Genomic DNA, 21,799 nt, shown 5'->3' on the forward strand with positions numbered 1-21,799 from the left:
AGGTCACACCAGGTCGCCAATATTGAGGCGTTGAGTGTTTTCCAGGCCCTGAAAACAGCTCTTTAAAATAAAAAAAAAATCATTTAGCAGCGACATATTTGCAACAACTATTTTTGAGTTCATGTATCATATTCAAAATTAACATTTATATTCACATTAGTTTGAATTGGGGAGGGACCAGGATAAAATATATTATATATATTAATGTATCGAAGTTCACAAAATAAAACCAACCATGCAAGAAAAGGCAGATAAATCCACCACTCACTAGAAAATGTTTATTACTGTTGCATACTCTTTTATTCACTTCCTCTCCTTATTCATTGTCTATTTACTCATTAACATACTTTTTTTTCTTCCACTTGGAGTCAGTTACACAAGGAGTTTATTTAAATATAGGTTTATTAAAAATAAGAACAACCACATATATAGAAGTAGTAATTGCGATCGCATATCTGTCTTCTTAATCCTCCGCAGCGACACATTTGAAAAGGTTTGATGCATTTGGCTTCAGATTCGGAAGCTGACATGACTCTTCAGTCCTCCTGCTTCTTCTTCTCCTGCGGTGAGGTGTTGTTGTTTTGAGAGAAGTGCTCGGACATGGCAGCGAGCGCCCGGTAGCGGTGAGAGATGGTGTTCTTCACCTCTTTGGGGAGTTCAGCGTAGCTGCAGATGAGAGGGAAGGAGAACAAGTCAGAGCAGATAGTTTCCTGCAACGTTCAACGCCTTTCTGTAAAGTGCGCTGCCCTCTGGCGCCACCTGGTGGTGTGAACAGGGCATTGCATGCAGTCTTTCCTCACGTTTTGTCATATTCCTCTGGCTGGAAACAGGGATCCCACCCAAAGTCTCGAGGTCCCCTGGGTTCCACAATATGTCCCTTAAAATACCAAAAAGTATATGGATTATTAATTATATATATATAAAATACACACACATGCATACAAAAAAGACTCTCACCTCCGTCTTCCCTCTGAACAGCTGCACTGGTTCATCTTTCCCAGCAGAGAAAGCAAAGGTGCAGAGAGCCCATGCCGATTTATCCTCAAACCCAGCGAGGAGTTTGTACAAGCCTGCAACAGAACAGTTCACTCAATCAGAGTTCTGCTTTAAACCTCGCTGTGAAAACATCTCAGATTCGGTTTTCACCGTTACCTTCTGGCTGGAGTTTATCCAGGAACCACTTTCTGCAAAAAAAGAAGGTAAGTTGCATGTAATAAATATTCATTCACACCATTAAATGATACTTTATTATACTAACATGTAAGGACCGGGCAGGCCTCCCAGAGCCTTGAAGCACAGACAGGTGTCCTCCACTATGACCGGCCCGTCAATCTGAGGGTGAAAAACAAACTGCACATCAGTTTCAAACCTTCAACATGCGCAAACACACACACAAGTAATTACTTGCATGGCAGTGTAGTTATTGTACCTGCTGTGCAGCCTCCTTACACTTCTGTATGGAAATCTCATCCGGCTCCCCTTGGTATTCGGGCACTGGATGAAGACAATATTTCGGTGAGCGATGACTTCAGGAACGGATTTAATCTACTGGTAGTCTCTGCTTTAATACTTACAGTCAATCTTTTTGGACACTAGTTTGTATGGAAACCTGTCTCCCAGGATCTGAATGACCTGGTGGATGTGATAGGAAGAAAGAAAAAGGAAAACAGAGTTAATCTGGCAGGAGAAATTAAACCAGGGATACCTTCTGTATAAGATTTCAGCTCATACTGACAGTCTATATTTAGCTGGCATACCCTGGAACAGCATAAAGGCAATAAGTATTCAAGTATATTCGGCCTGAACCGTTAAATAAGTATCGCATTAAAGTATATCCGGCCTGAACCGTTAAATAAGTAAAAGTATTAAAGTATATCCGGCCTGAACCGTTAAATAAGTATAAGCATTAAAGTATATTCGGCCTGAACCGTTAAATAAGTATAATTATTCACTTAGATCCGGCCTGAAACGGTTACTACAGGACAGCACAACTGCTAACTGTCGGTTCTCAGAAATTAAACGTTTAATTCTCACCTCTTCGAGTTTCTTTGCGTTTCCAGTCACGAAGACCACAGACCTCCCGGCAGGCACCGCCATGTTGCCTGAAACCCGGCGGACTAACACTGTCGGACCAAAACACTTACGGTCTCAGTGACAGCCAATTAAAACCAGCCCCGAGCGCCTCAGCGAATGACCGGGGCGTGTGTAGCCCCGCCCTTTAGATAACCCACCAATCAGCATTGCGGTGTCGCCAGCAATGCCGTCCGGCTGGAAAAGGCAGTGCCATGTGGACAAGTTGCTGTCAACAGACTCTGTCGCGGGGAAGTGGAACGTTATTTCTGTCCGGGGGGCTTCAGTAGCCTCTCCGCGGCCCACCATGGATCTGCTACCCCGCACGGCCGTGGAGTTCAGCTCCGCGGAGTACTGGGAGAGGTTTTTTAAGAAGCGCGGGGAGAAGGCTTTCGAGTGGTACGGAGACTACAACAAACTTTGCGGCGTGCTGCACAAATACATCAAGGTCCAAGATAAGGTGAGGAAACCGCAGCGAGACACAAAGTACCGGTGGCTATTAAAACGAGTCACGTGTCAAGAGAGCGTGCACTATTTGGGTGGACAATTTTCCTAAAAATGACTTAATCCACTGTATTGTGTGGGAAGTTGGCGCTCAATATAAAACTGTAGAATTATTCTAATAATAATAATAAATATATGTGTTATATAAACAGTTAGTGGGCTCATAATCTACTTTTTAAAAAAAAGTAAAATGTAATTCACAAGGGAAATTTCATAGTAATCTATGCCTGCCTAGTTATTGCTGTGTGATGTGACCAGAGGTGGAGGAAGTGATCAGAAGCACAGTGAAAAAAACTCCACAAGAAGAAAATGTCCTGCATTTAAGATCTTACTCAAGTAAAATATTTATTAGCATGGATGTAGTCAAAGTAACAAAAGCTAAAGCACTAATTCTGCAAAAGAACAAAAAAAGTGAGTGATTTTATTCGAATTTCTTATTACACCATTTTCCCACTCAAGATTTTGGGGTAGTTAAATCTATAAAGATGCATTGTGTCTGTAAGCGCGTCATGTGTTTTGCAATATGAATTTGAATCTGCAACTTTATCTGACAAAGCATTCATAATGTGTCGTGGGCTAGAAGTATAAATTAATGCAGTGTAAAATGTAAACACTGAAAGGAAGCACGAGTTCCCTCAAAACTCGAGGAAGTGTGGCTCCTCACTTCCCACCGCTCTCCAGGTGCTGGTGGTCGGCTGTGGCAACTCGGAGCTGAGCGAGCAGATGTACGACGTCGGCTACAAGCGCCTCACCAACATTGACATCAGCGAGACGGTGGTGACCCACATGAACCAGAGGAACGCCGAGCGCCGGCCGGGCCTCGTCTTCCAGCAGGTGGACGCGACTCAAACGCCCTACGAGGACGCCAGCTACCAGGCCGCTCTGGACAAGAGCACGCTGGACGCCATGGCGTCGGAGGAGGAGGGAGCCCTGGCCAGGAGCATGCTCACCGAGGTGGGAGGGCAGCGGCTGCGGGGTGCGGACCGCGTGTTTCCTCCTCGCTCGGTCCGCTCACTTTGCTCTTTTCTTCCGTCCGCAGGTGAGCCGCGTGCTCGCCGTCGGCGGGCGCTACGTCTGCGTGACGCTGGCGGAGGAGAGCGTGGTCAAGCTGGCCGTGGAGCACTTTGTGCGGCTGGGCTGGGCCGTGAGGCTCCACTGCCTGCAGGAGGAGAGCGGGCGCCAAGAGGACTCCTTCGCGCTGCCCGTCTTCGTGCTGGTGTGCACCAAGTTCCGCCGGCCGATGGCCGCGCCCATCCTGGAGATGTGCCTCGGGGAGGACGGCGCCCCGGCGCGCCTCGCGAGCGTCGCCGACCTGCTGACGGCCGTGCGCGAGCGCCAGGCCTACGCCGTGTTGAAGAAGAGGCTGCGCAGCGGCACGGACGCCGGCTCCAACCTCTCCCTCAGCCTGTGCCACGCCGGGACCGGCCTCCCCCGGTACACGCTCACGGTGCAGGATTGTCCCCCGGGGGCCAAGGTGCCCAGATCGAACCAGTTTGCCATTTTTATCGGTGAGCTCTCCCGTTCTCGCGCGTTCACGCCCCTCTTTTGTGCATGGCGCCCGGTGGCGTTCACGTCTCCCCCTCTCCCCCGCCAGTGCCTCAGGGCAGCGAGACCGCCTGGCTCTACAGCTCCGCGGAGGGGCGGCGGCAGCTGGCGGCCAGCGCCAACTTCCGCCGCCTGGTCGTGGCGGCGATGCACAGGAACCAGGAGTACACGGACATGCAGGCCGTCCAATCGGAGCTCTCGCCGATGGTGATGGACCTGGCTCCGCCGGGCATGCCGGCCAACCAGCAGGTGAACCCGCGGGCAGGGCGAGCCGTTCTCCAGGTAAAATGGCGAGCGTGTTGACTCGAGTTTCTCTGTTCAGGTGCCGTTTCTGTCGGTGGGAGGCGACCTGGGCTGGCGAGAGGAGGTCAGCAGGGGCGTGAGCGAGCTGAGCGGGGAGTACTGTGTGGAGAACGTCCGAGGGGAAGACGGGGAGCTGTACCGGAGACTCATCTTCCTCTCCAATGCCGCTCTCGTCCAATCGGAGAGCCGCCTCGTCCCGTCGAGCAGCGGTCGGTTCTTTTTCCTCGTTCACTGAGATTTTTGTTTTGCGCTCTTTTTTCTTTTCGATAAACAATATAAGTTTAGTCGTGGCTCCAAGAGCCAGAGAACATATTACACCTGGAGAAAATCAGGTACATTTAACCTTTCATTAATCCAATGACTTCACTGTGTACAACACTATACAGGACAACATTAGCAGAAATAATGAGAAAAACATTAAAAAGGATACAAATATTACGATTGTTTAATACACAATATATAATCATATAATATCTTGAAGGCTGTCTGAAGATTTGAGAGCGGCTAGAAGTGTTGAATCTGTAAATGTAAAAAATTACCTATTATTATTTATATCTATTTTCTTTTTTACAATAATTTATTCACTTTTATTTTATTATGTTCATGTTCTTCTATTTCTAACTTGTATATTTCTATTTTATTTTATTAATCTGTTTTAAATTTCTATTTTTTTAATTGTTATTATAGTTTTTACTTTTGTTTTATAACCTTTTTATAATTGTATTGCTTAATTGCTTCGAGTCTTTTGTTGTTTTCCCGGCCGACACGTGTTCCATCTTATCTTCTGTGAACTAATAACCTTTTTATGAAAGATGCCTCACGAACATTAAGCTCGACTGAACGTAGAAATGTAGATTGATGCAAATTATCATAAATATTTCTGTTTCCCGCAGCATCGAGTCACAAGAAGAGGAACAAAAAGAAGACCAAGCCGACCTCGTCCTGCGCCTCGCTGCCGGTGGACAGCAGCTTCCTCTGCTGCGCTCACCACGAGGTCATGGTGGCCGGCCTCGCCGCGCTCGGAGTCGGCACGCCGGAGAACAAAGGTCGCTTCAAACCGTTTTTTTGTACAGTCGGTGAAATGAGCACTTGAATGAGCATCGCCCTCCGTCTTCTCCTCCCAGGCGTGCCGGTGTCGGTGCTCCTGGTGGGGCTCGGCGGAGGAGGCCTGCCTCAGTTCCTCCGGGACTTTGTGCCCGACGTCGCCGTCGAGGTGGTGGAGCTGGACCCCGTCGTGATGCAAGTGGCCGAGGAATGGTTCGGCTTCCGACCCGACGAGCGCCTGACCGTCACGCTGGGAGACGGCCTCGAACGCATCTGCGCCCTGGAGGAAGGAGGTCGGTAGAAGGTCAAAGTGAAGCTGCTCTGATGTGAAACAGGAAGTGACCCCAGCAGTGAAGCGTACTGCTGTTTCCAGAATTGCTTTTATTTATGTTCAACCATGAGGCGTTATAGACGAATATACTTTTAAGAGTTTCTGCTTTTACATTTAATTTCCAGAAATCTCCGTAAGATCTAATGGAACAAATAAAACAGAAATGAGCTCTTATATATACATGTGGACATTAGTTACAACATTTTCTCTTTCTTAAAGGGAACATATAGCTAGATTCTAGCATTAGCATTGTATTACAATTAATTTTCCAAGTTAATTTAAAAATAAAGTCACTAAACATGTAGTCAAAGCTCAAATAAAACACAAAGTAACTCATGTACTTCAGAAAAAATACTCATAAACACCTTTTCCTTCAGTACACCGTCAACTACCGTACTTTTGGAAAGTCAAGTTACGAGATTGACATCTACTTCCGGTCTCGCCGGAAGAGCTTCAAAATAAAAGAACCTAAAACAAAACAAAGGCACTTACAAAATAAAGACTTGCGGGAAATAGTCACCATCTACATCTACTTCCGGTCTTGCTGAAAGAGCTTTAAAATAAAAGGACCTAAAACATACAAAGGCACTTACACAATAGAAGATTGCGGGAAATAATAATAATAATAACTTTATTTATATAGCACCTTTAAAAACAAAGTTTACAAAGTGCTCTACAGAGAGTCAAGGCTAAACAAATAGAATAGTAAGAAACAAATCTGAAATTTAAAAACATTAAAATAAAAATAAATAAATAAAAAAAAGACAACTAAATTAGGGGAACCAAAGATCTGCATAAAAGGACGAGATCACTTAAAAGCCGTTCTATAGAAATGGGTTTTAAGAAGTGATTCAAAAGAAGTCCCTGAATAGTCACTATCACAAGATTTACATTTACTTCCGGTCTTGCCAAAAAAGCTTCAAAATAAAATGGCACTTAGAAAATAAAGGCTTTCGGGAAATTGTCATCATATTAACAAAATCTTTTCAGAGTCATTTACATTATTTCTTCCCGCCGCAGGTGATCGTTTGTTCGACGTGGTCATGTTCGATGTGGACAATAAAGACACCAGTCTGGGTATGAGCTGTCCCCCCGCTGCCTTTGTAGAAACCTCCATCCTGCAGAAGGTCTGCAGACTGCTGACCCCCAGAGGTACGGCATTTAAACATCTTATTGTTTTCCTTATCTCTAATGTATTCTGTGCATTGTTGTGGTAACAAAGGCCTTTTAACATGCGGTCGGACCAGGTGTCTTCATCCTGAACCTCGTGTGCCGGGACTCGGCCTTGAGGAGAAGCGTGCGTGAGCGCGTGAGCGCCGAGTTTCCCACCATCCTCTCCCGGAAGGTCGAAGGCGAGGTCAACGAGGTGCTGCTGTGCTCTCGCGGCGCGGCAGACGGGTCGTCGGACGCCGCCCGGGCCCTCCCGGCCCTGAACCGGGCGGCCAAGAGCCTGCAGGGCGCGCTGCTCTCCGGCGGGAATGGAACCAGCAGCCGCCGCCGCCCGCACATCGACGTGGCGGAGCTGTTAAAGGACCTGCGAGTGGAGTGAAGTCTGACACGCTGACATACCAGAGAGAGAGAGAGACATTCACCATGTGCAATCTAATAAAAAGTATGTTGATGCAGTGTCGTATAGATAAACACATTTTTATTTATTCATGAATGTGGTGCCAAAAAAATAAATAATAATCCCAGTGCTGTTTAATATTTGAGCTCGCTCCCTCCCATCGCCCAAAGAATGCAGAGGTGTTATTTACAGTGTGAATCTTTACTCTCAAGGTTCCCGTTGCAGCCCCCCCCCCCCCCCCCTCGTGCATTAGGTGCATTGGGTGCATATGATTTTAAATAGCTGTGCCTGTCTGATATATCGGTGTGTCTCTCTCCTGCAGAAAGGGGATTGCGGAGTTAAAAAAGTTGCTTGATCACCTGCGCATGCGCACACACAACTCTATTCCGTTAGCTGTCAAGAGCGGAGCGGTATTTTTTTCTTCTTCTCCTCTTTTACTTTTGGACCGAACTCAACGGCTCGTTTCTTGAAACATATCCGGAGTTGTTTTTCTTCTTCGCGGTAACGACACGCCGACCGACTTCTCCGGGTTGTTTTGAAAAAGAACAAAACAAAACAAAAAATGTGTCTCGCGAGCTGTTTTCGGAGGCTCGAGGAGGCTCGCGAGGACCGCCGTTACCGCGGGTGACGCGGAACTTTAAAAAAAACAGGAAAAAGAAAAGTTGTCAAGGTCCCCGCGAGGAGAGTTTTATTAATCGTTCATGATATCAGTGCGAGTCGAGTATCAACTATGGCGGACGCTTTCTAACTAACTGGCTAGTACCGATACACCGGAGTTCAAGGAGCCCTCCCCCCGGGCCCGGGCCCTCTCTCCCCGCTGGGTGATGGGGAACCGCGGCATGGAGGACCTGATCCCGCTGGTCAACCGGCTCCAGGACGCGCTGAGCGGCGTGGGCCAGAGCTGCAGCCTCCACCTGCCGCAGATCGCCGTGGTGGGCGGCCAGAGCGCCGGCAAGAGCTCCGTGCTGGAGAACTTTGTGGGCAGGTAATGTGTGTGTGACACCCCGGACCACGAGCACCCACCTTCACCCACCTTCACCACCTCCACCACCTTCACCACCTTCACCCACCTTCACCACCTCCACCACCTCCACCCACCTTCACCACCTCCACCCACCTTCACCACCTCCACCACCTTCACTACCTTCACCACCTCCACCCACCTTCCCCACCTCCACCCACCTCCACCACCTCCACCCACCTTCACCCACCTCCACCCACCTTCACCACCTTCACCCACCTCCACCACCTTCACTACCTTCACCACCTTCACCACCTCCACCCACCTTCACCACCTTCACCCACCTTCACCCACCTCCACCCACCTCCACCCACCTTCACCACCTCCACCACCTTCACCCACCTTCACCACCTCCACCCACCTTCACCACCTCCACCACCTTCACCCACCTTCACCCACCTCCACCACCTTCACCCACCTTCACCACCTCCACCCACCTTCACCCACCTTCACCACCTTCACCCACCTCCACCCACCTTCACCCACCTTCACCACCTCCACCCACCTTCACCCACCTTCACCACCTCCACCCACCTTCACCACCTTCACCCACCTCCACCCACCTTCACCACCTTCACCCACCTTCACCACCTTCACCACCTCCACCCACCTTCACCCACCTCCACCCACCTTCACCACCTCCACCACCTTCACCCACCTTCACCCACCTCCACCACCTTCACCCACCTTCACCACCTTCACCCACCTCCACCCACCTTCACCCACCTTCACCCACCTCCACCACCTTCACCCACCTTCACCCACCTCCACCTTCACCCACCACCTTCACCCACCTTCCTTCACCCACCACCTCCACCCACCTTCACCCACCACCTTCACCCACCTCCACCACCTTCACCCACCTTTCTCCACCCACCTTCACCCACCTTCCTCCACCCACCTTCACCTTCCTCCACCCGCATGATAACAACATCAATATTCCCACACAAGTTAAATCGATATGTAAGAACATGAGCAACTTTCTCTCAAAACCAGACACTAAATAAAAAAAGGCTACATTTGCTCCACAGACATGAATATGAGGGATTTTATGTTTTTGAATGATGTTTTTTTGTTTGTTTTATATCTAGGTTGTTGCCTTCGCAGAAGAATGGGAATAACAGGCTTATTGTAGTGTTATTATGTGTTATGAAACTGAACAACACATTCCCCTGAGGTGTGTGTGTGGTCATCTCACCAAGTCAGTGTCACTCTGTATATTTGGTGTTGGGCTCTCGTGGTGGAGCATGTGTTCATGTTTTATAGTATGTGTGTACCGGAGTCTTATCCCACATCACGTATGGTTAGTTCAGCTTTATGTGCTTCCTGTGGATAAGATTTAGGTGACAAAAAAAGGTAAATGTTCTCATAAAGCAGCTTTTATAATGTGTATTGATCCGGTGCTTTGGGAGTGATGGCTTTGTTAATATTATACAAGCATGCAGAGTATATGACATGTCAGTCTGACTCAGCAGAACAATGATAAAAGACAGACAGACGGGAAACAACAGACACACAGACATACAAACATAAAGGCAGGAAACAACAGACACACAGACATACAAACATAAAGGCAGGAAACAACAGACATAGACAGGCAGGAAACAACAGATAGACAGGCATACAGACACACAGGAAACCACATACACACAGGAAACCACAGACAGACAGGAAACAGCAGACAGAATCACAGAAGTTCACAGTTATAACTAAACTATTATCTAATCTAAATAACGAAACTACCGGTTAAAATATTCAACTTATTCGTCCAGATGAGTCTCTAAACATTGAAGAAGCCGTTTTGTTTTCCTTCTGAACACCTGAGCGCCTCGAGTCGCCCCGACCGACCCGGACCGGTTCTCATCGGTCCGCCGTGACGCTCGACCTCTCAGACGGTCACGACTCGCACGATCTGAATCTGATTAACACTCAAAGGTCGTGAAAACCACTGCTGGCGTCGCCGCGTTCATGCACAGCGCCGCCTCCACCCAGAGGAGCGGAGGCCGGAGGTGGAGGTGGAGGTGGAGGTGGAGGGTGGAGGTCAGAGGTGGAGGGTGGAGGTCGGAGGTGGAGGTCAGAGGTGGAGGTCGAGGGTGGAGGTCGGAGGTGGAGGGTGGAGGTCAGAGGTGGAGGGTCGGAGGTGGAGGGTGGAGGTCAGAGGTGGAGGTCGGAGGTGGAGGGTGGAGGTGGAGGTCGGAGGTGGAGGTCGAGGGTGGAGGTCAGAGGTGGAGGGTGGAGGTCGGAGGTGGAGGTCAGAGGTGGAGGGTGGAGGTGGAGGTGAAGGTCAGAGGTGGAGGGTGGAGGTCGAGGGTGGAGGTCGGAGGTGGAGGTCAGAGGTGGAGGGTGGAGGTCGGAGGTGGAGGCGTCCATGACGGTAGCGCGGCGCCCTATCTCACTGACGGGCTGCGGAGGTGTCGGCGAGGGGGGGGGAGGTTAGCGCGGCTCCCGGGGAAGAAGTCATGGACTCGGCATGATATTAAATCAATAATACAGACTCCAGTGGCGTTTAGAAAGATTCCAATCCAGCCCCCGGCTCTGTAAACGGGGGGAACAAACAAACACAATCCAGGACAGGTCAAAGGTCACGGCCGTGTGAAGGGGCGAGGCAGCGGGGGCCAGAGGGGACGGTGCATCTGGCTGCCGGGGAGGGGCGCGCCGCTTTGCGTGTGCAGAGTTCACACATCAACAATCAGACTTACTTTTCTTATATATTTTTTAAAATGCCAAGTGAGACAATTGGAGTTGCGAGGAGGAGACGCCGTCAGTATTTCCATCCCGGCGGAGCAGGAATGTGCCGGTGAGTAATCGTGTTTGGGAAGCTGCGTTTCCGACAGGAGGCCGGCGAGCATTGTCCACGGAGGTCACGCGCGAGGAGCTCGAGGAGGCTGTGACTTCAAGCTCCCTTTTCTTGAGCGTTACCCCCCCCCCCCCCTCCCCTGCCAGCTGCTGCGTCTTCATCTGGGGCAGGATGCAGGAAAACAAACTTCCTGCGTCTGATTTTAATAGGACAGAGGAGGATACCTTCCTGTGCGTTTCCTTACAGCGACGACTACATGCGGCTTTTTTTAGCCTTTACATACGTAAAATGAAATAATAAATGGCAAATACAATGACAACTAATGTACAGCTCGCAACGGCAGTTACACATAGCTGTAGACGTATGTAAAGTAATATAAAAGACGTGAGTCAAGCTTGTGTTTTGGACTCGCATCAAATGCAGTGTGCGTGTGTGTGTGTGTGTGTGTGCGCTGAGCCTGACCCCCAATGCGGTCTTCCCTCCCCAACAGAGACTTCCTCCCCCGGGGGTCAGGAATCGTCACCCGGAGACCTTTGATCCTCCAGCTGCTCAGCGCCAACACAGGTAGGCCAGCCGTGTCATCCTGAAAGCCGCCACCAGGGGGCAGTGTGACATTTCACAAGAAGCATTTTTATTATTTATTTATAATTTAAAAAAAGATTTCAAATGTTTTTTTTAAGACACTTGCAAGAAAGAGCACAATATAAAAAACCAATGTTTAAAAAAATTACGTATTTCACTTCTTTCGATCTTTTTTCCGTCTTTTCCAGAGTACGGGGAATTCTCCCACTGCAAAGGGAAGACGTTCACGGACTTCGACGAGATCCGGCGAGAGATCGAGGCGGAGACGCTCCGACTCACCGGCTCCAACAAAGGCATCTCCCCCATCCCCATCAGCCTGCGGATACACTCACCGCACGGTAACACAATGTCTACTCGTGTGTGTGTGTGTGTGTGTGTGTGTGGTTCCACTCGAGTTTATGTGTGAGCTGACAGGAAGGCCACCAGGTCACATGACTAAATACCGCGAGATGAGCGAGAGCAGGAGGGTTTTTATAGATTATAATGATGTGTGTGTCTGTGTGTGTCTGTGTGTGTGTGTGTGTTCTCAGTGCTCAACCTGACCCTCGTGGACCTGCCCGGCATCACCAAGGTGCCGATCGGCGACCAGCCGCCGGACATCGAGTACCGGGTCCGAGACATGATCATGCAGTTCATCTGCAGGGACAACTGCCTCATCCTCGCCGTGACGCCCGCCAACACCGACCTGGCCAACTCCGACGCCCTCAAGCTGGCCAAGGACGTGGACCCGCAGGGTGAGTGTGTGTGTGTGTGAGAGACAATAAAAGCTCTACACACTGATGTCTTGCCAGGGAGCTATTCTCACTTTGTTGGTTGTTTGTCGTCGTCGGTTACCAGTCATGCTTCCACGGGGTGATGTCATCACATTTGGATGAAGCGTCCTCTTCATCTTCGTCTTCTTTCTTTTTTTAGGCCAGCGCACAATCGGTGTCATCACGAAGCTCGACCTGATGGACGAAGGAACGGACGCCCGGAACATTCTGGAGAACAGGTTGCTCCCCCTGCGCAGAGGTGCGTGTGTGCGTGTGTGTGTGTGCGTGTGTGTGTGTGTGTGTGTGTTCTAGACAGAGAGACAGATGATATCATTGGCTAGTATAAGTATGCGTGGGAGAGGGAGGTTTGGGTAGATAGAGAGAGGGAGAGAGGCTAAAAGAGGGGGAAAGAGAGGGAGAGAGATGGGAAGAGAGGTTGAGAGAGAGAGAGAGGGAAAGGGAGAGAGGGAAATGGAGGGAGAGAGGGGGAGAGAGAGAGAGAGGGTGAGCGATGGGAAGAGAGGGAGAGAGAGGGAGAGAAAGGGAGGGGGAAGAGAGAGAGAGGGTGAGAGGGAAAGGGAGGGAGAGAGGGAGAGGGGAAGGGAGGGAGAGGGTGAGAGGGAAAGGGAGGGAGGGAGAGAGAGGGTGAGAGGGGAAGGGAGGGAAAGGGAGGGAGAGAGAGAGAGGGAGAGAGATAGAGGGAGGGGGAGAGAGAGAGGGAGAGAGAGAGTGAGAGGGGAAGGGAGGGAGGGAGAGAGAGGGAGAGAGATAGAGGGAGGGAAAGGGAGGGAGGGAGAGAGTGAGACTCAGTAAAGCACCACCAGGTGCCCTTCATGCTCCTCCTCCAGTGTTAATGCGTTCACTATGGGAGCCGCTGGAGTCTCTGCCCTGGTGGAGCTGCTGCATGACATATGGAGCTCTTACTGGACTACACAGGGGGGGGGGGGGAGAGGGGGGGAGAGAGAGAGAGCGAGAGAGGAGAAACAGATTAATCTCCTGCTCGTACGCCCCTGTCGTAATGGAAGTTCCCGAGGACGGCGCCTGTGTCCCATCACAGTGGTCACATGTTCCGCTCTGACCTATGACGGCTGCCCTGCTGCCCTTCAAACGTCTGGGAGGAAGTGAAACACACGCCCGGCTGCTGTTGCTGGATTCCTCATCTGCTTTTCACCATCCTTGATTTATTAGTTATCAGATCTCAGATGAAGGCTCGAGTCATCTTATCCGGCACGACACACACTTTCACGTGTTTGCCTCCCGGCTCTCGGTTCACATTCCCTTTGCACTCGACTCTTCCTGTGTTTATGGTCCTACTGGAAGTGTGAGTGACGTCCCACTCAGGATCAGGAGGCGTCTCCCTCTGTATTTAGATGCTCCTTCATGTATTGTTACATGCCTCGCTGTAAAAAGCAACTGCCCTCCGGAGACAAAAAATGGTTGAGAGTTCATTTCCCTTTCCCGTCACTTCCTGCCCAGGTTACATCGGGGTGGTGAACCGCAGTCAGAAGGACATCGATGGCAAAAAGGACATCATGGCGGCTCGGCAGGCGGAGGAGAAGTTCTTCCTGTCGCATCCGGCCTACAAACACATGGCCGAGAACACGGGCACCCCCTACTTACAAAGAATACTAAACCAGGTTAAAAACACACACACACCTTAATAAATATAAATATAATTCTATAAATATTTATAAATATATGTTTATTTAAATATACATGTGTATATATATATATATATATATAAATATATATATAGATTTATATATATAGATTTATATACAAATATTTATATATATATTTATATATATATTTATATGTATTTGTATTTATATATAAAGATATATATTTATATAAATATATATTTATATACATATATATATATATTTATATACATATATTTATATATAAATATTTATATGAATATATTTATATAAATGTATATTTTTTAAACACACATATATATATATATATATATATATATATATAGCAATTGTCAAACAGTAGTTCCATACTGTATGTGCATTAATAACCAACACCTAACTCCTCAGAATCACACACACACACACACACACACACACACACACACACACACACACACACACACACACACACACACACACACACACACACACACAGGAGTCAGCCAGTGACGAAATAAAGAGGTAAATATTATTGTGCGTCTGTATTTGTTTGTGTGCAGCAACTGACGAACCACATCCGGGACACTCTGCCGGCCTTCAGGGGTCATCTGCAGAGCCAGCTGCTGGACATGGACAAGGAGGCCGAGGAGTACAGCCGGTACCGGCCCGATGACCCGTCACGCAGGACCAAGACGCTGCTGCAGTCAGTCAGACAATCTGTGTGTGTGTGTCCGAGATGTTGTCTTTTTGGGTTATTCACGCGTCGGTGTTTCTCTTCTTCTGTCTCCCAGGTTGGTTCAGCGCTTGGCCGTCGACTTCGAGAAGCTGATCGAGGGCTCGGGCAACAAAGTCGACACCGTTAACCTGTCGGGAGGCGCGAGGATCAACCGGATCTTCCACCAGCGCTTCCCTTGTGAACTGGTCAAGGTGTGTGTGTATGTGTGTGTGTGTGATTCCGAGGAAGTAGGTGTTAGTTATTAATGCACATACAGTATGCAACGACTGTATTACAATCGCTATATATAAATATATTTATATAAATAAAAAAATATTTATATATATAAATATATATTTACATAAATATATATAAATATTTATATAAACATATATATAAGTTTACTGATATATATATAAATATATGTATTTAATTGAATATATATAAATGTATTTATATAAATATATTTATATATATATATTTATAAATATATTTATATGTAAATATATATTAATATAAAGGTATATATTTCAGGTGGATGATTTTTTAAAAACCAACATACTCGTTTCTGTGTTTGTCTTCAGCTGGAGTCGGATGAGCGGAATCTGCGACGGGAGATCAACTACGCCATCAGAAACATCCACGGCGTCAGGTGGAGCGCAGCGTTCGTCCTTCGTCGTCTTCTGTTCGCGCACAGCCAACCTCTTTCCACTTCCTCTCCTCCGTCTTCCTCCCCTTCAGGACCGGCCTGTTCACTCCTGACATGGCGTTCGAAGCCATCGTGAAGAAGCAGATATCGAGGCTCAAGGGTCCGTGTGTTCAATTTGTCGACATGGTCAGCCAAGAACTCGTCGCCACTGTGTACGAGTGCATCAACCAGGTATAAAAGTGTGTGTGTGTGTGTGTGTCGGTCAAAACGACCTCTTGTCTAACCCCCCCCCCCCCCCCCCTCCCTCTGTAGCTCAGCTCTTTCCCTAAACTGCAAGATGAGACGGAGAGAATGGTCTCCACAGAAATCCGAGAGCAAGAGAGCCGATGCAGAGATCAGGTCGTTCACACGCGGCCGCAGCATCATGTCCATGCATCGCTTCCACATGACCCCTCTGGAATATTCACGTGTGTGTGTGTGTGTGTCCAGGTCACGCTGCTCATTGACATGCAGCTCGCCTACGTCAACACCAAACATGAAGATTTCATCGGCTTCACGAAGTGAGTAAAGTTTTAAATGACGAATCCTAACGAGCCAATGGAGGAAATGACATCACAAGCTCTTCCTCTTCCTCGCTCAGCGCCCAGCAGACATGCAGGCAGAGCCACAAGAAGACCGCTGCAGTGATGGCGGGAAACCATGTAAGACACTGCATTCATTCACATCTATATATTTCATACAAAGATGGCGGAAGGAACACAGCGAGGCTACACACATTAAATGTGTTTCTCGAAGATGATGCATCGCTGTGGATCAAGCAAGTCAACGGGATATAAAGGAGTTAAAATGCAACACGCACATTAATTCAGCAGGAATATTAACCCAGACACGCCCTCTATATAAATATATATATATATGTATTATATATATATATAATATATATATATAATATATATAGAAATAGATATGTATTATATATATTATATATATATATAACTATATATATATAAGCTTATAATACTCGTCATATAATATAAAATACTGATGGTATTTAAGTAAGATTTTTAATATGTAATATTTAATAATACTTTTACTGAGTGGGTTGATGGTCATGAACTCATTGTTTCCCAGCAGCCATTTTATTTGAGTATTTTATTTCCAGTCATGTCACCGTCCCATGTGTTACTCATTAATCAGCATTCATAGGAATTCATAGTAGCAGATAAATGAGGTATTTTGTCATTTTTTGTGTGATTCGGGATTCAAATCCTGCAACCCGGAGTTGATCTCTGCTTCTCGAAAGGATGCAAAAACTTTAAAAAGAGGCAGGGCTTATTTATATGTCACATTGATATCCATGTGACACATTTGAAGGCGGGACTAATGAACAGCAGCGCATTTGAACCACAGTAGTGGTTCTCTCACGTCCCCTTTTTCATCGTCGTTGACTATTAAATCATGAGGATCGGTGTCACACCCCGCCAAAATAAAAGCACAACACAAACCCGTAACTCTGCTCCCTCCGTCTCCTGTGTCTCTCCAGGGTGCGGCGCCGCCTTCCAGACTAATCGTAGGAGACCCTCGTTAAGTCGGCATGTTCCTCACCTGCAACCGATTCCCCCCAAACTCTTTTCGAGCGACGGCGTTCTCTTTCTGCCTTCGACCTTCTGCTCTATAAACACGTACAGATGTTAACCCCCCCCCCCCCCCCCCTGCAGGATGTCCGCGTCATTTTCTTGTTATCTTTACGTCATCTCACGCTTCCTGTTCCCTCATTCATCACACATCTGTCTCCCAGCCTCTCGCCTCGTCTCTCCATCTCCCTAATGTGTGTTTTATTTCCTACAGTGACCTTCACCCTCTTGTTGTGTGACCTTCACTCGCTCCTTTAAAAAAAAAACTGTCCTCTGAATGCCCACCCGTCTGAGCTCCTCACCCCTCCTCCCTCGACTTGTCGCGCAGGTCATACGCAAGGGCTGGCTGACCATCAGCAACATCGGCCTCATGAAAGGCGGAGCCAAAGAGTTCTGGTTCGTCCTCAGCGCCGAGAGCCTGTCCTGGTTCAGGGACGACGAGGTGAGTCACACACGAAGAAAACACGGCGGCACTCTCGTTTATTTACTGACACACGAGTTTATTCACCTCCCAGATTTTAAAACGACACGTTAATTGGAAGGTCGATGAGGCGATGGGGTGGAAAAGGAGGCGGGGCTTCTGGCTCCTTGGTGTCTGTGGGGCTGCCATCTGTCTGCCTGTCTGTGCCTGCTGTACAGGAGCAGAAGGTCTGCACAGCAAGTGTAGACAGGCAGACACACCACAACAGTCTCGTCCTGGCACAGTCCGATGTCGCGGAGGAGAGGAGATCACACACGCACACACACACACACGCACACACACACACACACACACACAGATCTGGATGAAAACGCCGTACGACAGACATGTGACATCTTAAACCCGGTTCTCTTTGCTTCTCCCTCCTGCCACCTGAACCGGCTAGTGAGCCTCCAATCCCCCCCCCCCATTAATTCCTCTGACCTCCCCCCCATCCTCTCCTCCTCCCCTTTCCGTCCACATTCGTCCCGCTCCCCCCCCTCTTTTCTTCCCCCCTCTGGGAGTTCAGGCATTTCGGAGCGGCTCACTCTGACACAGCTGGAGCTGCCCCAAGCCAAACGGAGACACACACACACACACACACACACACACACACACAGTGGACAGACTTGTATATACAGCGTACAGTACACATGCAGAGTCTGATGTAAACAAACTGGCATGCAAATAGTGGAGAAAAATATACACGAACTCAGACGGACACGTTTTCAGATAAACACTGGAGCTCTTGAACACAGTGTTCCCAGCACCATGCATGCACATTGTACACACACACACACACACACACAAAGTGTTGCGGGTTTCCTCTCGCTGTCAACACACACACACACACACACAGACGTAGCACATCTGCGGCCGGTAAATCAAAGGCTGAACATCTGCTGACGTCACCGGGGCAACGGGCTCTGGTTCCAGTGATGAGTCACATGACTGAAGCTTTTCTTTCATTGATTCTGAGTCGGACCGGGTCGGTGTTGGAGGCCAGAGTGCAGAACCAGTCGCCTGTACGATCACAATCGATCGTATCACAGTCTTCTGCTTCTTCTCTCTCTCCCCCCACACTTCCTTCCACAGGCATTTACTTTTTCATCAACTGCTGACCCCCCCTTTTTTAAATTTTCTCTCTCTCTGTTGCCTTTTCCCCCCCCCTCCCCCCTCTGTGGTTGGCAGTCTCTCTGGGACTCTGCACATTCCTGGCTGGAAAATCTGAAGCTTTGTCCAAACACCAGCTTCCAAGACCTGCCCAGGAGAAATCCCACATGGCTGTTTCTACACTGCAGACCTCCCCCTTTGACTCCCCCCCCCTCCCTCCCCCCTCTCAACTCCTCCACAGTCTCCCTCCCCCCTCTCTTCCCTCACCCCTTCCAACCTCCCCTCTCCATCCCTGCCGTTTGCACACTTTTAGCATCTCCTAAACAGGTTTAATCTCCACAGCACACTGAGCAGACACGCATTCCTCCACACCGCCTACACACACTTAATCTACACGTGTGAGTGTGTGTGTGTGTGTGAGTGTGCGAGTGTGCATGCGTGTGATTGTGTGTGTGAGTGAGTGAGTGTGTGTGTGTGTGTGTGTGAGTGAGTGTGTGTGTGTGTGTGTGTGTGAGTGAGTGTGTGTGTGAGGCCTGGTCCATATCTCAAATCCATTAGTCTTGGAGTCCTGATGTATGATACCTCACACACACACACACACACACACTCACTCACACACACACACACACACTCACTCACTCACTCACTCACTCACTCACTCACTCACTCACTCACTCACTCACTCACTCACTCACTCACTCACTCACTCACTCACTCACACACACACACTCACACGCATGCACACTCGCACACTCACACACACACACACACTCACACACACACACATATAAGGAAACAGTGCCATGATGTCTGTGAACACAGGGTTATCTTATCTTACAGATATGCACATGCAGAAAACTTCAAAAACACCCAAACGAGCACCTGAAGGAACAAAGCATCCGTTAGTTTAGAGTTATAAAACTTTCCTGTGAGCGTCTCTCTGACTGACGCCGAGCCGGGGACAGTGAACGCACCGCGGTCCGTCTGAAGCGCTCCCTTGCACAGTCTAACCAATGTGCAGACTACTGTACACCAGTAAGATCCTGAACAGGTAGTCTGAACACTGGGATGACGGAGCAGGACCCTCTCTCACGCGTTCTCCCCCCCCTCCCCACGCCGGCGGTCCTGCCAGCGGCGGAGAAGGATGGAAGAATAAAAATAAAAAAGAAGATTCTCCTCTGTTATATTTTGTCGTTTTCTGATCCCGCCGAGGGGGTCTCGGGGCCCCGCCGCCCGTATGAGGGTGTGTGTGTGTGTGGGGGGGGTGACCCTCCTCCGTAGATGTGAGCGCGGCACCCGTCCGCCGGCGGACGCGTCTCCGGCGTAGTATCCAGTCTTGACGTGGCACATTGGCTCATTGGGGCTCCGGGATCTGCCTCTTCACTCGGGGAAGGCGTCAGGAAAGAGGAGAGAGAGAGAGAGAGAGAGAGAGGGTGAGAGAGTTAGGGAGGAACGAAGCAGCCATATATGGGTTGATGGGCCCGTGGGGAATCAGCTTTTGGAGAGCTCTGCAGTTTCTCCCCAACTTCTCCTGCTCACTCCGTCCCGCTGTCGGCGCTCCTCCACTCCTTCTCCCCACATCCACCTCGACCCTTCCTCTTGCTCTCTTCATCATCTCTACTTTCTATTTCCACCCCATCGGAGCACCCTATACTCCCTTCCAGTCTCCTCCCCACCCCCACCCACCCACCCACCCACCCCACCCCCACCCCTCCGCTCTCTGGCCAAAGCGATCCCAGATGTTGCCGTATGGGCGCCAATCCCGTCCAGTCACTTTTTTTTCCCTTTTCCTTCTTCTTCTTCTTTTCTTTCAGCCTCCGTTACAGGAAGTGGGGCCCCTTTAGAGAGAGAGAGAGAAAAGGAGAGAGAGGTACGGAGGAAGGAGAGTCGCAGGGTTCAGGGGAGCACTGAGGGAGGGAAAGGCCGACGTGGAACACGAGCATCCCGCCCCGCACACGGGATGAGGGGTTTATTATGGAGGGGCATTTTCTATTTCACACTCTGGTCACCTGACCTGAAGACCCCCTTTACCCAGGGGGAGGGGGAGGGGTTTCACATTAGGAGAAATGTTGTGTTAGAGCTGGAGTCTGAGTAATGACTTTCACATGTGGGCTCTCTCTCTTTCTCTCTCACTCACTTTCTTCTTCTTCTTCTTCACCTTCTTCCTCCCTCCCTCCCTGGCCTCCGTACCGTCTGGTTCTCCTCACGCCGGCCCGCTCCACCCCTCCAACTGTTCTCCGTCACTCACAAGTCCCCACCGCGATGACAGACCATAGACTTCTGGTCCCCCCCCTCTCCTCTCCCGACCCCTCCCCCCCCCCTCTCCTCTCCCCCCCTCATATCCCCCCTCCTCCCCCCTCTGTTGCTAGTTAGCGCCCGTTAAAGTCGGCATGACATGCTGACTCGTCCTCTGAGATGAACTCAGGTGCTCTGCTCGCATCTCCACACACATTTACAACCGCCCCATACCTGATGTCTTCTCCCCATACCTGATGTCTCCCCACCCCATACCTGATGTCTTCTCCCCGCCCCCATACCTGATGTATTCTCCCCATACATGATGTCTCCCCATACCTGATGTCTCCCCCATACCTGATGTCTTCTCCCCCCTCCATACCTGATGTATTCTCCCCCATACCTGATGTCTCCCCATACCTGATGTCTTCTCCCCATACCTGATGTCTTCTCCCCCATACCTGATGTCTCCCCCATACCTGATGTCTTCCCCCCATACCTGATGTTTTCTCCCCCATACCTGATGTCTCCCCCATACCTGATGTCTTCTCCCCATACCTGATGTCTTCCCCCCCCATACCTGATGTCCCACCGCGTGTCCGTCTCTTGCAGGAGAAGGAGAAGAAGTACATGCTGCCCCTGGACAACCTGAAGCTCAGAGACGTGGAGAAGAGCTTCATGTCCAGCAAGTGTGTCATCGCTATCTTCAACACAGAGCTCAGGTGTGTGTGTGTGTGTGTGTGTGTGTGTGTTCTACTCTTTCTTTGACCTCCTCCATTCAACTTTACCACCGGAGCTGGAAGGATATCCAGTGGGCACTGCGGCGGCTGTAGTTAC

General features: G+C 49.3%; 3 protein-coding genes across 5 annotated transcripts in view; 2 read left to right on the forward strand and 1 right to left on the reverse strand.

The window, feature by feature from the left end:
* Positions 1-238: 238 nt before the first annotated feature.
* On the reverse strand, positions 239-2,139 carry itpa (inosine triphosphatase (nucleoside triphosphate pyrophosphatase)). Its single transcript, XM_056415595.1, has 8 exons — positions 2,035-2,139; positions 1,575-1,632; positions 1,430-1,494; positions 1,259-1,332; positions 1,153-1,184; positions 958-1,070; positions 801-877; positions 239-666 (listed from the first exon to the last, which is right to left on the reverse strand). The coding sequence occupies exons 1-8, from the start codon at positions 2,095-2,097 to the stop codon at positions 537-539; spliced, it is 612 nt and encodes a 203-aa protein (XP_056271570.1). The 5' UTR covers positions 2,098-2,139; the 3' UTR covers positions 239-536.
* Positions 2,140-2,280: 141 nt separating this feature from the next.
* Positions 2,281-7,423, forward strand: mettl13 (methyltransferase 13, eEF1A lysine and N-terminal methyltransferase). Of its 2 annotated transcripts, XM_056415514.1 has the most exons (9): positions 2,285-2,530; positions 3,256-3,528; positions 3,614-4,082; positions 4,169-4,368; positions 4,442-4,631; positions 5,316-5,468; positions 5,547-5,759; positions 6,818-6,949; positions 7,045-7,423. In XM_056415514.1, exons 1-9 carry the CDS (start codon positions 2,378-2,380, stop codon positions 7,344-7,346), a joined length of 2,085 nt encoding a protein of 694 aa, XP_056271489.1. In that variant the 5' UTR covers positions 2,285-2,377; the 3' UTR covers positions 7,347-7,423. The 2 variants fall into 2 exon arrangements, with proteins under 2 accessions (XP_056271490.1, XP_056271489.1); XM_056415515.1 differs by lacking the exon at positions 7,045-7,423 and having other exon boundaries at positions 2,281-2,530; positions 3,256-3,550; positions 6,818-6,905.
* A 331-nt stretch (positions 7,424-7,754) lies between these two features.
* Positions 7,755-21,799, forward strand: part of dnm3a (dynamin 3a) — a 21,257-nt gene continuing 7,212 nt past the window's right edge. The window contains exons 1-16 of one of the 2 annotated variants that reach the window (XM_056415506.1): positions 7,755-8,349; positions 11,673-11,746; positions 11,953-12,102; positions 12,295-12,498; positions 12,677-12,775; positions 13,993-14,153; positions 14,717-14,859; positions 14,948-15,083; positions 15,456-15,523; positions 15,613-15,751; positions 15,833-15,919; positions 16,010-16,080; positions 16,161-16,221; positions 17,064-17,090; positions 17,483-17,596; positions 21,575-21,684. In XM_056415506.1, the coding sequence (XP_056271481.1) occupies positions 8,189-8,349; positions 11,673-11,746; positions 11,953-12,102; positions 12,295-12,498; positions 12,677-12,775; positions 13,993-14,153; positions 14,717-14,859; positions 14,948-15,083; positions 15,456-15,523; positions 15,613-15,751; positions 15,833-15,919; positions 16,010-16,080; positions 16,161-16,221; positions 17,064-17,090; positions 17,483-17,596; positions 21,575-21,684 (1,805 nt within the window). In that variant the 5' untranslated portion in view covers positions 7,755-8,188. Of the gene's footprint in view, positions 8,350-11,672; positions 11,747-11,952; positions 12,103-12,294; positions 12,499-12,676; positions 12,776-13,992; positions 14,154-14,716; positions 14,860-14,947; positions 15,084-15,455; positions 15,524-15,612; positions 15,752-15,832; positions 16,081-16,160; positions 16,222-17,063; positions 17,091-17,482; positions 17,597-21,574; positions 21,685-21,799 lie in introns of both variants that reach the window. The other variant, XM_056415505.1, reaches the window with a different exon arrangement.

The sequence above is a fragment of the Pseudoliparis swirei genome, chromosome 5 (genome assembly GCF_029220125.1).
Source record: "Pseudoliparis swirei isolate HS2019 ecotype Mariana Trench chromosome 5, NWPU_hadal_v1, whole genome shotgun sequence".
Lineage (NCBI taxonomy): Eukaryota > Metazoa > Chordata > Actinopteri > Perciformes > Liparidae > Pseudoliparis > Pseudoliparis swirei.

Coding starts and splice junctions, on each gene's coding strand:
- itpa (XM_056415595.1), bottom strand. CDS start 2,097: ATGGCGGTGCCTGCCGGGAGGTCTGTGGTCTTCGTGACTGGAAACGCA. Junction 1,333..1,429: donor GTAAGGAGGCTGCACAGCAG/GTACAATAACTA, acceptor TTTCACCCTCAG/ATTGACGGGCCGGTCATAGT. Junction 1,071..1,152: donor GGATAAACTCCAGCCAGAAG/GTAACGGTGAAA, acceptor GTTCTGTTGCAG/GCTTGTACAAACTCCTCGCT.
- mettl13 (XM_056415514.1), top strand. CDS start 2,378: ATGGATCTGCTACCCCGCACGGCCGTGGAGTTCAGCTCCGCGGAGTAC. Junction 3,529..3,613: donor CCAGGAGCATGCTCACCGAG/GTGGGAGGGCAG, acceptor TTCCGTCCGCAG/GTGAGCCGCGTGCTCGCCGT. Junction 4,369..4,441: donor GCATGCCGGCCAACCAGCAG/GTGAACCCGCGG, acceptor TTCTCTGTTCAG/GTGCCGTTTCTGTCGGTGGG.